Below are 15,113 nucleotides of genomic sequence, written 5' to 3'. Positions count from 1 at the left end.
TGGGAGAAAGCAGAATTAGAAATAATTAAGCCCATAGGAAAGAGGAGTGTAAAAGAAACATTTATTTATTTTTTTTTAAAAAAAAGGAGCGTAGAATCAACCAAAATCATTTTCTGTTTATGTTCGTATACTAGCAAAAGTAAAACATTTCACAAGTTAGAGCAAGAAACTAGTTTGTCACCAGTTTTATACACTTATAATATTTGCTTTTTCTTCGTTCTTTTTCTCCACTTTTTGAAGGAAACCTTTTACAGTTGAAGCTTTTCGTTCTCATCTGTTCACTACGAAAGATGGAAGGTGATTAAATTAAGCGATTCTAAGTGGGAGAAGAAGAAGGCATGTTGACGAGTGAAGAGGAAAACGTTAAGTATATTTACAGCGTATAGGCGTTGCGTCATCGCTGATGTAGCTAACAACTGGGAAACGAATCAAGAAAGAAGAGGAAGGTTCAACACAGAAAATTGAAACAACATAGGTAAATACATTTCCAACTTCCGGCGCGGGGTTCAACTGATTCCAGCCCAAGAGTTGAAAATCAAAGACAGAGAAGGTGTACTATAAAATGTAAGTTATTAAAATAGTTGTTACAAGTGGGTTATGGACTTAGTGATCATTAAAAAAGATAGTAGTCCTGCACAAATTAAGCGATATATCATAGAAGGCAACACGATTGAGTTTTATTTTAGAATGTACACGTATATATCCAATTTATTCATTTTAAAGACGAAGAGTTACATGTGGATGGGTTAAAAAAACAGTGGTGTAAGTCAGTTTTTCAGATAAATAGACACTGAAACCAGATCTAAATAAGTCAATCAGTTAAGAGAGAAAACTTAAGTCAGATATTCATTCAACTGCCAACAGATGGCAGCGGAAGTTCTAGTGATAAAGAATAAAGGGCGCTGTTTTGTTCCCTAATTTATTATAGTACCTTTTGCATTAATTTCTGGAATCCAAAGAAAACATGACTTGTACCACTGTGACTTTAACCAGTCCATATATCAAAAGTTCTTCTGAGTATCGATAGTTTCCGACTTCTAAGATGAGTGTGGGCGTCAGTCTCCAATAATAGTTATACTATGATGAACGGTGTTCAATACCTAGGCTTTGTTATTTACTCCATTGATATAAATGGGGAATTATTTTATATTTTGTTTCGAAATTGAAAATAAAATGAAATCTTTCAGTTTAACGTCCGACGAATAATGCCTGTTTGGTTAAAGTAGACGATGATTAAGACAAGAGAATGATGATGGATGAATTGGTGGAATGAAAATGTGAATACTCCGAGAAAACTCACGGACATAATTTCCACTACAAACTTACTTGGCTGAGATTCGAACCAGGGACCTCTCTCACCGGAGGTAAGTGCTCTACCACTTTTTTCTTAATAGTATTTGTTGAGCAATTACATAATAGTTACAATAATAACAATTAGAAAAATGCAACTAATAACAAGAAATACAAAAAATAAACATATACCAGTAGTTAAAGCAAAAAAAAAAACATTAATAGATCGCCTGATAATACTGAGCAAACCAGCGATGACGTTGGGCAACAGGTATACGCAAAAGAGAATAAGATAACCAAGAAATGTATAAATCCAGGGAGAAATCCGTAGAAAGATGAAGAAAAAGATCAGCCGTTGTAATTGTTAACCACACAACAAAATTATGTTTAACTGGAGGGAAGAAAACTAAAAAAGGGGCGCAAAATCATATTGTCACAAGTTATATATTCGGTAACAGTGCGAAGGATTCTGGCAAGAATCTGAGTATATTTTTGCCAAAGAGGGTGTATCTGAGTACATGTATGAAGACGATGTGAGAGGGTGTTCGTTTGTCCACAAATATGACAGATGGAAGCAGGAGAAATGCCCAGGTTACAAGCTCATGCATTCGTTAAAAATAAGTTATGCACCAATAAATACCAAAGCGAACGGAAGGGGGAAGATAAAACTGGGGAACCAATCTTACGCCAAATTTAAGGCCATTTATTATTAGGATATTTATGTACTATAAGCGGAACGCAAGAGGGAGAAGCATAATATTGATATAATTGTGAAACGGTCATATCTTCAAGCCGAGCCCGTGCGATAAGGCCATATGCAATATCGAGAACTGCCGTTTTTAAATAAAGCCATCCATGAACGGAGACAAAAGCAGTAAGCGTCACGTGACTCAGGCAGCGCATAATGTATTGTGACGAAAAGGAATTGCTAAAAACACAAAGCAATTTACAGGTTCTATGAAGAAAAAGTCATCTGGCCTGTAAAGCAATGTCCTTGATATCAAGGCCTCCAACCGAAAGTCAACTGCAAACTACCTAGCGATTTATCCGAAGAGTATGTTGATACCAAAGAAAATATAACATATGTTTGTTTACTTTGTTAAGAATAGCAACCGAGGGCGGGAAAATTTGCATAATAAAATATAAAAGACTAAGAACATAAACCTGAATAAAAGTGGCACGTTCAAAAAGGGTAAGATTTCTTGTTTTATGTTGATAGAATAAAGTAACCAACTTAGAAACAACCAGACTATAATTTTCCGAGATGGTATGTTTAACGGATGGATACCAGGTAATACCAAGAATTTTATGACAAGAAACAGATGTGAAGGGGGAAACAAAGGACGTATTTGCTTGGTCGGAAAGGCATAACAATTTAGTTTTATCAAAATTGAGGGTCGCACCTGATGCTTGACTAAATAAGTGCAAATTATATTGAATTGTATCAAGGTCACTTTGAGAATGAAAAAAGAAGCTAAAATCATCAACGTACGTTTGTAGTTTGAGAACCGCCTTATTAAGACATATGCCATCAATTTCACGACACATTTTACTAATAAAAGGCATAACTGCAATGCTGTACAAAAGGGTTGATAAAGGACATCCCTGAATAAGACCACGTTCAAGCCGAAATGAAGAAGTAAGCGCTCCATTAAGTTTCAATTGTGCTGTACGATCTCGATAAAGAGCACGGAGCATATTAAAATAACTGGTACCCAATTGTAATGCATCCAAAACACGAAAAAGATAGTCATGATCAATTTTATCAAAGGCCTGGGAAAAGTCAGTACTTAAGATTGCTGTGGCGCGAGTGGGATAACGCTAAAAAAAAGCGATGGTGTCACGAATATTTGCTAGCGCCAAATATAAGGGGTGTTGGACATCATGACCAAATTGGGCAAAATGTAAAATATTTGGGAGGAAATTACGTAAACGAGAAGCAAGAACCTTGGTTAAAAGTTTATAATCACAGCAAGTAAGACTAATAGGCCGTACTGAGTGACACAAGGGGACTGAGACTGCTTCAGAAGTAAAACTATAATACTATGCATAAGAGAGGTCCCTAAACGTAAGTTGACACGAAAATCATAAAAAAAGTTCGGTAAAAAAAGGAATAAAAATATCAGCAAAAGTTTGATAAAATTCATAAGGAAATCCATCAACACCACTAGATTTATGTTTTGGCGTGGTCATTATGATATGCTTGATTTCATTTTCAGTAAAAGGGGTATTCAAAACATCTTGAGCCGCAGTTTCTAAGGGAGTCAACTCAGAAAACAAATCATCAGGTCACGGAGAAGAAGGATGTCGGCTATAAAGACGGGTATAATAACGGGTAAAACAAGGAGCAACATTGGTTCCCAACCATAAACGACCCTTCTCATCTTGGATCTTACCGATTAGCCGTTGTTTGCCCCGACATCTTTCATCAGTTACTTGAACCAGACCGGGAGATTCAGTGGGCTGATTTGAAATAATTTTACTCCTCACACTAATACCGGATAACTTGGTACGATGTAATGATAAAAAAAGCTTTCACCTGTTTAATAAAGCAGGAGCCCCTTGTTGATAAGCAAAATGGTACTGATGCAAAAGTCGGTAATAATAATTATACTGCTCATGAAAGGTTTTACTTCGTTCACGACAATAGTCTCGACAGAGACGGTTAAGGGTAGGTTTACCCTGAGAGTCCCACCACTGCATAATGTTACGCTTACGTAAGGATTGCTTACTGATTTCATTCCATTTGTGTCGAAGAAGTGCTTGAAAGGATGGATCAGACAAAATACTAGTATTAAGATGCCAAAAATAAAAGATTTTCGTAGATATTGTGTTACAGGTAAATTAACAGTTAAAAGAACAGAATGATGATCAGAAAAACAGACTGGGACCAGTTCTATGCTCTGAACATAAGGAAACAAGGATGCAGAGATGAAAAAAGTATCGATGCGAGATGCTCCTTGAGAATGAACATACGTATAAGTCGGGTCGTGAGGGTGAAAATGACGCCAAACATCCACGAGACCAAATTGATTAAGAACATGAAGCAATTTTGTGGAAGGGGCACGGTTCTGTAGGGAATCTTGAGAACCGGTAACTTCATTGTGATCGCCTCCCTAAATAATAGATCGAGTACCAGCATGCAATGCAGTAGCAACGTCATCGCTGAAAAAATTATTGCGTTGAATACGGTTTTGCGAGCCAGAGGGACTAAGGAATTACAAAGGTGTATAGTTTCCAAATTGCCAGTAATAATGCGACCATCAGGATAATTATAAACCTGATCGAGTTGTAAATCACTGCTATAAATACGTGCAGTACCTGTACCTGCTACAGTTTCATTACTAAGAAAAGTATAATTATATAAACCGTGTAAATCAGTAATTTTAACCTCTTGGGCAAACAAAATATCAATCATTCTAGTATTAATAAAGGCAGCAACTGCATCTTGTTTCGTAGCGGAAGAAAGTCCGTTAAAGTTTATAGTACCAATTCTAACACCATACATAATATGGAAAATAGAAAAGTAAAAATGTAAAACATAGGGGAGTAATATACAAAATGCAAAGCGTATGCACGAAGCAGAAAAATTACCACACCGCAAAAATTTAAACCCCCAAAAAATAACCAAAAATGAAGATGGCGTTTCAGCATTTTGGTTGGACGAAAAGGAAGGTTCATTAGACACAGTTGGCACCTGTGGTTGCGAAAGTTGTTTAGATCGCGTGCGGAGAGCAATACTAGGTTCATCAGACAGAGATGAGTCAAGCACTTTTTGAACTTTAGGAGCTTCACTATCAAGGAGAGGGCATTTCTTTTTCTTCGAAGTATCCAAAGGTACCATCTCAACATTCATCACACTAGGCAAATTTGCGCTGGGAATAACAGAAACACTAGAAGAGGTAACAAGTTCCGGACTAGATATTGCAGCGTGTTGTTCATGTACTGAGTGGTCACTTGAAACGTTCACTGAGGGCGTTGAAAGAGACGAGTCCACTACTAACGACATCGCAGCAGCAGCCTCTAAAGTATCATCCGAACTTACCTGATTCAATCCAGAAGAAATAGAAGGTAGTATCACACCTGTGCTGGAAACATCAGCAGGCGAAATAGTTACAGAAGATTTCTCTAAAGAAGGAGCTCCAGGGGTACTAAGAGAGGGATGATTCTTCTCCACATCACCATCAGCACTAGTAGTCTTGACTAGGGAAGAAGTAGAAAGTACAGGAAAAACACTGAAATAGGTAACATTTGGAACAGCTTTAAGTTGCACTCCAGGCCGAGCCAAGCGTGAACTTGTCTCGGGAGGTAGTCGAGAACCTCCAGAAACCAGAACAGTCACAGGATCACGTTTAGGCAGTCGTTTATCACATTGAGAAATCAAATGCTGATCACTATCATATCGCGCACAAGTTTTAATTTGTCCAGGATATGTCACCCACAAACGAAGACCATGAACGGTGACATATGACGGAATGTTCTTTTTGAGGACGATCTTAAGTAATTTCCGCCCCGTACGCATCGGGTAAAAATGTCCAGTAGAATAGAGTTCATCGGTAAGACTTAGAATTTCCCCATAGGAAAGAAAAACTTGTTTAAGGTGTAAATCGGAAAGTTCCATTGGAACCGCATGAATGCCGACCAATTTAATCAAATATGAAGCCGAATCAATAGGTAGGTTATACGAACCTACCGCATCAGAATACTTAACAGTATCTGTAAATACATTTAAAATGCGTTCACAATCTTCCTGAGTTTTTAATTTAATATATAATAGCTTACGTGGAAAATCCATTTCTATGCTGAGCACAGTTTCCAAGGGTAACCCAAAGGTATCCCTAATCCACTCATGTAAAATAATAGAAGTCGGCACAGTTGCCACACTTTGAAAACTGATACGAAGTGTATTGAGGCGAATCGTGTTTATATCGAACTTAAGTCAGAAAACTGGATTCAAAAAAAAAAAAAACTATGTGATAATATGAAGAACAGGTGAAAAATACAATTAAATTCAGTCAAATAACACACACACAAGAAAGAGGAACCGACACACTACACTAGCAGTATTAGCTGCTCGAAAGAAACACCAGTGACCTCGAGCGAACCACGCCGAGAACCAGCTCACTCGGCTACCAGCCACGAACTGCCATTTATTATAGTACCTTTTGCATTAATTTCTGGAATCCAAAGAAAACATGACTTGTACCACTGTGACTTTAACCAGTCCATATATCAAAAGTTCTTCTGAGTATCGATAGTTTCCGACTTCTAAGATGAGTGTGGGCGTCAGTCTCCAATATTAGTTATACTATGATGAACGGTGTTCAATACCTAGGCTTTGTTATTTACTCCATTGATATATAAATGGGGAATTATTTTATATTTTGTTTCGAAATTGAAAATAAAATGAAATCGTTCAGTTTAACGTTCGACGAATAATGCCCGTTTGGTTAAAGGAGACGATGATTAAGACAAGAGAATGATGATGGAAGATTTGGTGGAATGAAAATGTGAATATTCCGAGAAAACTCATGGACATAATTCCCACTACAAACTTACTTGGCTGAGAATCGAACCAGGGGCCTCTCTCTTCGGATGTAAGCGCTCTACCACTGGGCCACCGTGCTGCTAAATGAACTGGAGTTTTAATGATGTGATTTACTGATTCTTTTCCTTCAAGTTTAGTTAAATTTGCTTTCCTTTTTCAAAAATAGAGTTTGCACAAATTTATAAAGTAAATATTACTTAAATTTACTTTGATTATTGATTAATTACTTTGAGTATATAATAAATTAAATAGTTACCCCCACATCGTCCTTATTTCTGGATTTTTGTTATTAAAAACTTCTTTTCTCAACAAACGTTTACGAATCTCTGAGAAAACCATTCTGTTATTTCCTCATTGTTATATTAAAGTAGCAGTGCTTCTCAACCTAATTCCTATCACGACCCCCATTTTGTCACATCCTCTTGCCAGCGACCCCTTATAACTTCTGGTTTGTAATAAGCTTATGTGGGATTTTTAATATACCTATTGCGGAGATCTCACAATATCCATCTATTTCTATAATAGTAGAATTCATTTCTTGTATATAATGAATATAGTAACTTCCCTAAAAGCGAATGGATTAAAACCAAATTTGGTCAGTTCATTCATATTACAAAATATCGAATCCTACCTATCATACTGTTTCAAAATGGAGGCCGTTTGAAAATTTTAATACTTCATAACTCCCTTAATGTTGGGTCATATGATAAAAATAAAGTGATTTCTAATTTTGGCTAAAAAAAACTTGGACAGTTGTTAAAAAAGTTATTGAGTATTTTATATGACTTTCTAATATGCGTTACGAAGATTGAACCGAACATTGCAGCATTAGTGAAATCACACATGCTCAGGGATCTCATTAGCTTTGTTAGTTGTATTTCAATACGCACTTTGGTTGCATTTGTATTTTTGTGGTATTTCAATATGCTGTTCTCCTTAGTTTCATATCGTACCTCTTTAATTTAAATTGATTTTTAAACAACTCTGCACCTGTTGAAAATGTTTAACAGAGCTATTTTTTGTTGTTCTTAACAGCACGTATAAAAAATAAAAATATGCATATCAGAACAAAATTCAAAATATTTTCCGGTGTTAGATTGTAATTATATTTATCTCTTCCACTTATCTTCGCAATCCCCATGAAACCCTCTCGTGACCTAAGTTGAAAAACCATGCTGTAACGCATAGTAGAAGAAATTAGGTCGATGTTAAAATAACGGTTATCGTTATCGTTAATGGTCGTTAAATCATTGTATTAATATAAACCGTATTTCTCTTCTTACGTATCGCTGTAATATAGTAAAGCTGGAATGGTTACATAGTTGCAAATGAGTTATTGTTGTTTCGATGAAAAAACCTTGCATTATACATCTGATATACCTCGTGATTTCAAGTAGACATAAAAATTCTGTGGTCCTACTGGAAATCCAAATTTAGATCTGTTTTAAGATTAATTCCGCTTACTATTCTACCACACACTTATAGAAAGCATACGAGTATTGTACCATTGTTGCTAATAAAATAGGATCTCATTTTTAGGGATCTGCTTCCTGAAAATTAACATTTAAAAAATTTGCAAAATGAAAGAATATTGATGCACGATGGCGAATCATAAAGAAAGTTGCATTAGCTCGCCGCGAGAGCACGTTGTGTGTCGTGACTGTGGCCAATGTGGGGCAAGCTACAGTAACTGCTGACTCGTCCGAGAAGAAGGTTTGTGTTGTCTCCCGTCTTGTTGTGTATGCAGAGCGGGCTAGGTTCAATAGCGCGTCAAGTGGATGCTCACTTCAAATTGGAGGTGCATGCAACGATCATATTTCTATGGGCTAAAGTGCTTAATTGCACGGACATTCATCGTGAAATCTCTGTTGTGTATGGTGCGCGTGCAGCATCTTCCCCAGGTATTGTAAAGTGGTGTAAGCAATTTGACACCGGACACACGAATCTCACGGACGAATATCGTGAAGGCAGGCTCGTATCGTCCAGTACCGTTGCAAATGTTGACCGTATGGGATGGGATCATTAGAGACAATCGGCGCGTAGCACTGCAGGAAATTGCCAGCCTGCTAAACATTTCGTATGGCAGTGTGTTCTTCATTGTTCACGAGCACCTTGACTTTCGTAAACTGTTTCAAAGATGGGTCCCACGTCTGCTCACCAATGTTCACAAGGTCAACGTTTCCAATCGCCACTGGCATTTTTTGAACGGTATTCTGCGGAGGGCAACGAGTTTCTGCGAGGAATCATCACAGGGGATGAAATGTGGATTCACCACTTTATTCGAAAAATCGGTTGACCGTTACAAGAAATGTTTACAGTCTCTTGGTGATTATGCGGGAAAGTGAAGTACAGTGTATATTGTCATAGCCATGTTGGCAATGTGTACGTGACTTCATAAAGGTCCATAACTTGGAAGTGTAACTTTTTGATTTGCCCTCATAGAATTTAGCAGTACTATATTACAAATTTTATTTTATTTGTAAATACTAGTTGAAATACCCATTTCTCCCACAAGGAGAATAACTGAAGGGAAATATTTGAATCCCCTTCTCCCTTAGAATATGCATTTCAATGAAAGTATAATAGTAATAATCCATAAGATACTCCACATTCAGCACAAGTTTTGAACCATCCTACCAGTATAGAATGCAAACTTTAACCGAAGTAACATAAAACTCCACATTTATGAAGACATTATGTTCCAAGAGTTACTTCAAACGGGTCAGTCATTTTCCGGCCTCCGAAAATTATGGATTCGATACTATTCTCGATCATTTTTGATATTTTATTTTTTGACATCTTTTTCACTAACTGAACATTGGCTTAAACAGCCTCGGAAGTGTCAGTATTCATCTTAACGATTCCGAAAACTATTTACCGTTTTCTACCATTTTTACATGTCAACCCCTTCCAACCCCATTTAGGGAGTGCTAGAGGTGTCTTTCCCATATTGCGGCTGAACTTTGACTTTCCGGTGTCGGGAGTGTCAGTATTCATATCAGTGACCCCAACTATTATTCAGCATTAATATATGTTGTTTTTGAATATTTTTGCGAACACACACCACAGATCTTTACATATACATGAGTAACGTCTAAAAATAAGGGACTGGGTATAACAAATGACAAGGAACAACGTTTTTGGTGTTGGTCCTGTCACGAAATAAGGAACTGAGTAGAATAAATAATGATAAGTAATGGTTTCGGCGTTACTTCTATCAAAGTAAAGTATCGAGTAGAATAGATAACAACAGCCAACCCCTTCGGCGTTGCCTCTGTGATTTCCCGTGTCAGCTGACATGCCCTTTCATGCCTAAACTTGGGTTTAAATATAATCAGGATTGACACCTAACAACTAAGGGAACCCGAAAACACAGCAATCGATGAGGGACCCAGATGGGTTCGACAGTAATCTTGGTCATCTTAGACATTTTATTTTTCATCCCTTTTCACCCCTCACACTAGTAGGACTGAATTTGGACTTAAACTTATTTGGAATGTGACTATTCATCTCAGCGATGAGAAGAACTATGGATTTGACATTAATATCAGTCGTTTTCGAATATTGATCACATAACTCCCTTCTCATCCATAGTCTGCTAATAGAGGATGAATGTAAACTTACACGGCATTGTGAGTATCACTATTCATCTCAGCGACCCCCAAAACCAAGGATCAGACAGTAATATCGATTATTATTTTTATCATTTTTACATGTTTCCCCTTCCCATACACATGCGGGTGCTATACTCAAAGAAGAACTCGAAATTAAACACTATCGGTACTATCACCAATTATCTTCGCGATCCCAAAAACGATTGATTCGACACTAATATCAGTTTTCTTCGATTACTTTACATATCACCCCACCAGGCGTGCTGATTGAGGCTGAACTTGGACCTAAGCGGCATCGTGAATGTCAAGATTCACTTCAGCGATCCCGAAAACTATGGATTCGACATCAATATCACTAACTTTTGATTACTGTCATGTCACCGCCGCACTTCCCCTAGGTTGGATTTAAACGCTATGGGATCTTATCCCCACTGAAGGCTGAACTCGAAGTTAAATGCCATTGGAACTGGTACCAATTATCTGAAAACTGTTGATTCGATACTAATGGAGGTCGTTTTCGTTTATTTTTACATGTCATCATTTTACCCCTAGTTGCTAATGAGAGCTGGAGTTGGACTTAAACATCCGGAGTGTCTCGATTCATCACAGTGTTCCCGAAAATTATGAATTCCATACTAATGCTGGTCATTTTTGATTATTTCATATACCACCACCCCACTCCTCTTAGGTGTGCTTGGGGGATCTTGAACCAACAGTACTCTTTTCCTGAATGCGAGAAGTATCAAGTTTGGTTAACATTTTACAGTTATGCTGGAACACACATGCATACATTTTTATACACATAACTATTGCATCACAGATAGAAAGCACCCGTCTGACATTACTATCTGTTTCGTCACTTGGAATGAAACCAAACGAATGAGGATGATTGATGATAAATATAAGCATCTAATATGAAAGAAATTTCTGTACCAAGTCATCATTGCATCATTATCTGTAATAGCAATCTCATGGAAATTTCACTACTATCTACATTACTAAAAAGTATAATAGTGTGTAAAATTTTCTTATAATTCTATGTACTCGAAGGTAACACATAGAAACTAAATAAAGTCGCAAAAACTACTACTTACCATAATCATTTCTACTTCTTTACCAGAAGCTGTAGCGTGATATGACAAAACCTGAAAGAAAAAATATTATTATTATTATTATTATTATTATTATTATTATTATTATTATTATTATTATTATTATTATTATTATTATTATTATTATTATTATGTATTGGGAAGATTCTCGCTAGGCTTGATTTGCTCTCTCTTGATATTAGGAGGCAAATCACGCTTCTTCACGATATGATACATGCTAGGGTGAACCGAATTAAACATTAGAGTTCCTTCGCATAACTCCAGGAACTATCGATCTATTTTATGTAATAACAAATTAATTGGTACTCCACTATTTATTATTGTAGAGAATATAAACAAAAAAAATCTCTGAAAATTGATCTAATCAATGTAAATTTTGCTCTACTTAAAAAAACAATATTTAGAATGTATTATCAAGTAAATATATAAATTCGCCGTTGTTCCGTCAATATATTGTCTATGAAATTCCTATTGTCTTTCGTTTGATGTCCGTTTATTATTTTTTTTTATCTAATCATGTTCTTGGTTATATATATTCTTTTGAAATTTTGTTTAATTTTATTAGTGTTCATTCTATTTTACTTTGTTATACACTACATCACAGTTCTCAATTTAATAGATACTTGAAAGAAGGTAATGTTGAAATTCCACATTGTAATCTAAGTTTATATTAAGTTCGTGTATAGCATATAATTTTGTATCTGATCAAAATATTTGGATGTACCATTTCTTTTTAATTTGTTTATTTTGTTTTATTTTCTATTTGATGTAATCCTCCATTGTATATTATTTGTATATTTGTGACCAATTACGGCTTAGGCTGTGATCAGTATTATCAATAAATTCAACTATATTATTATTATTATTATTATTATTATTATTATTATTATTATTATTATTATTATTATTATTATTATTATTATTATTATTATTAACATACGTTTTTACATAAACTAACCAGTTTCTTCACTTTAACTGTACATTGAAAAGCAATATGTATCAGTCTAATAATATTACTAATATAATTTTTATGTTTAATCAGGTATCAATGATAAATAAGTGCTTTTTTAAAAAAGAAAATAGGCATAACGTTAATTAAAATCCGATAGGAATTAAATTTTCAATATGTTTTCTTGGACCTCTTTCATTGTACTACAAGTGTGCGTGTATTATAAAATACGCTCACAGTTCGAATATATACGCACATAACCTAGTTCAAAAAATGTTCTTGTATCTGAAAATCTTCCTTTGTTTCAATTAGTGTAATTATAATTAATTACGTTTTGGAATACATCTAATCTTTAGCAAGCTGACATGTGCACTTTAAAGAAGTGTGTCTATTAGATTGTATTTTTGATAAATAAAAGTGTATCCGTAGACAGCATGTTCTATCACATAGTTTCGAAAACGAGCTCAAAAAGGTTAAGAAACAATATACTTATATCCATATTTATATCTTTTATTCTGTATACCCTTACAGTACGTACACATCAGCGGAAAAGTCTGAAAGATAAATAAGTGTTTTTATCTTTTGAACATAACTGAAGTTACAACGTACGTACAATCCACTGTAGCTCGGCAATGGTAAGCAGTAGAAAAATGATATATTGTAGGCAGAAGCATCGGTTCTATACCACCTAATCTATAACTAATTTTTGTTTCCTATTATTGCAGGTTAGCCGCAATGGATGATTAATATAATATCTTACTTCGCTAATAAGTAGTGGTCGAGTTCGTCTACAAATCTGAGGATAACTTAGATCCATGAATTAACAATAGACTGTTGCCACTCTATAGGGACAACACAATAAATCAATGTAATGTGTGTCGATGGCTTTAGAAGTTTCGATGTGGTGATTTCAGCATCCAGGATTAGCCACTGTCATGTAAACGTCAATCGTCATAACCAATTAAAACGCACCAATCATTGATGAACTCACCCAAAAGACATGTGCATCACCGCAAAACAGATCGCAGAGCACACAAATATGGCGAAAGTGAAAGTCTCTCTGTTAACGCTAATACAACGATTAGGGATACAAAAAAATTGTGCTAGTTGGCTACCACGGTTCTTGGCAAGAAAGGTGATGTAAATCAGGAAGAAGTTATGTGAGGGTATTCTACAAAGTTTATCTTGGAGTGTCCAAAATGCTTTCATGGAGAGATCACGTATGATGAAATTTAGCTGTTTTATTTGTGCAATTGATGAAGACTCACCTGCGTGGGAAAATATTTCGAGATGACAAAGAATTCATTGCGTGTATGAAGAGGTGGTGTAATGGCCCACCTCAAGCATTTACGAATGCACATTCGTAGAATGGAAACACAGATGGCTGCAGTGCAATAAAGCAATTGTCATGTGTTGAGTGAAATTGTTGAAGGGTCATTGCTTCTACCTACAAAATTTAATTTGTTTAATGCTTATCATTACACAGTTCAAGGTACTTTGTGAATTACTTTTTGACCGACTTTCGTATCTTTTGATTTGGATTTGAGTGGAATTAGAGTTTAGCGTCTCTTATAGCACCGAGGTTACATAAGACGTCGACCTATAGCTTAACATGAGCTTCGAACCACGTGAGCTTCCGTTGGGATTTGATCCCGGATTTCCGAGAGTAGTACGCAATCCATATAACCAGAAGGGATCTCCTTTGTATCTTTTGCACGCTTGGCATACGCCAATAAGGTATTAATTATATTGTGTAATAATTATGTTACGTGAAATAAGAATAATACTGTTATTATCTGAACTTACCTCTATTGCTACCCTCTGCTTGGCCATTGCTCTTTCCACTTCTCCATACATCATAGTATTATTAATACCAAGGCCACAGAAAATGGTGAAAACCTTTCAAAAATAAAATAAAGAACAATCGAATTAACTAGCTTTATAAACTAATTTAATGCATTAATAAATACTGTACTTATTGTATCATAAACTTATAGCTTTATTTATATATTTCACGTAATTATCACGGAGTTATATGTAATTTAATAAACTCATTTCTGATATTCCGTCTATGTTATATGTATTTAATTTTAACTTAAATATATACAATATGAACGGAAGAGAAATATCATTACGTTTCTTTTTTTATCAATACCAAAAAATGAGTTTATTTAACTAAAGCGTTATTCTTTGTGAAGGACTCTGGCAGCTAAGTTTAATATTTGAGTGATACATGGACAGAAAATTGGCTCTTAAATTAGAATTTTCAATCTAAGACCCCAACCGGATCACAAAATTAGCTCAAGAAAAACATGTTTACTCCATCATCGGTAGTCGAGTATAGTCCACTATTCACGAAAATAGAAAGTTCGGTAGACAATCAATTACGGAAACATACAGGGCATTCAGAGCATACGTGAATCGAATCAAATTGTCAAAGCTATGAGAAAGATACATAAAGTTTGTATGATATGATGATCACATTATGAAGAGTTATAACATGAAAGCAACAATGATGATCACATTATGAAGAGTTACATACTACATTTGGACATTAATCTTTTAAGCTGTAAAAGATGCCTCAGATAAAATATGTCCAA

General features: G+C 35.5%; 1 protein-coding gene across 1 annotated transcript in view; it reads right to left on the bottom strand.

Annotated features, from left to right (window-relative positions):
* LOC145668405 (dual 3',5'-cyclic-AMP and -GMP phosphodiesterase 11A-like) overlaps window positions 1-15,113 on the bottom strand; it is a 713,632-nt gene that overhangs the window by 137,784 nt on the left and 560,735 nt on the right. The window contains exons 11-12 of the mRNA XM_081736207.1: window positions 14,320-14,412; window positions 11,547-11,597 (exon numbers count right to left, since the gene is read on the bottom strand). Coding sequence (XP_081592333.1) covers window positions 11,547-11,597; window positions 14,320-14,412 — 144 coding nt within the window. The remainder of the gene's footprint in view (window positions 1-11,546; window positions 11,598-14,319; window positions 14,413-15,113) is intronic.

The sequence above is a fragment of the Thermobia domestica genome, chromosome 13 (genome assembly GCF_964235325.1).
Source record: "Thermobia domestica chromosome 13, izTheDome1.hap1.1, whole genome shotgun sequence".
NCBI classification, from domain to species: domain Eukaryota; kingdom Metazoa; phylum Arthropoda; class Insecta; order Zygentoma; family Lepismatidae; genus Thermobia; species Thermobia domestica.
The sequence above is the reverse complement of the archived record's forward strand: the minus strand, read 5'-3'. Positions and strand labels throughout refer to the sequence as shown.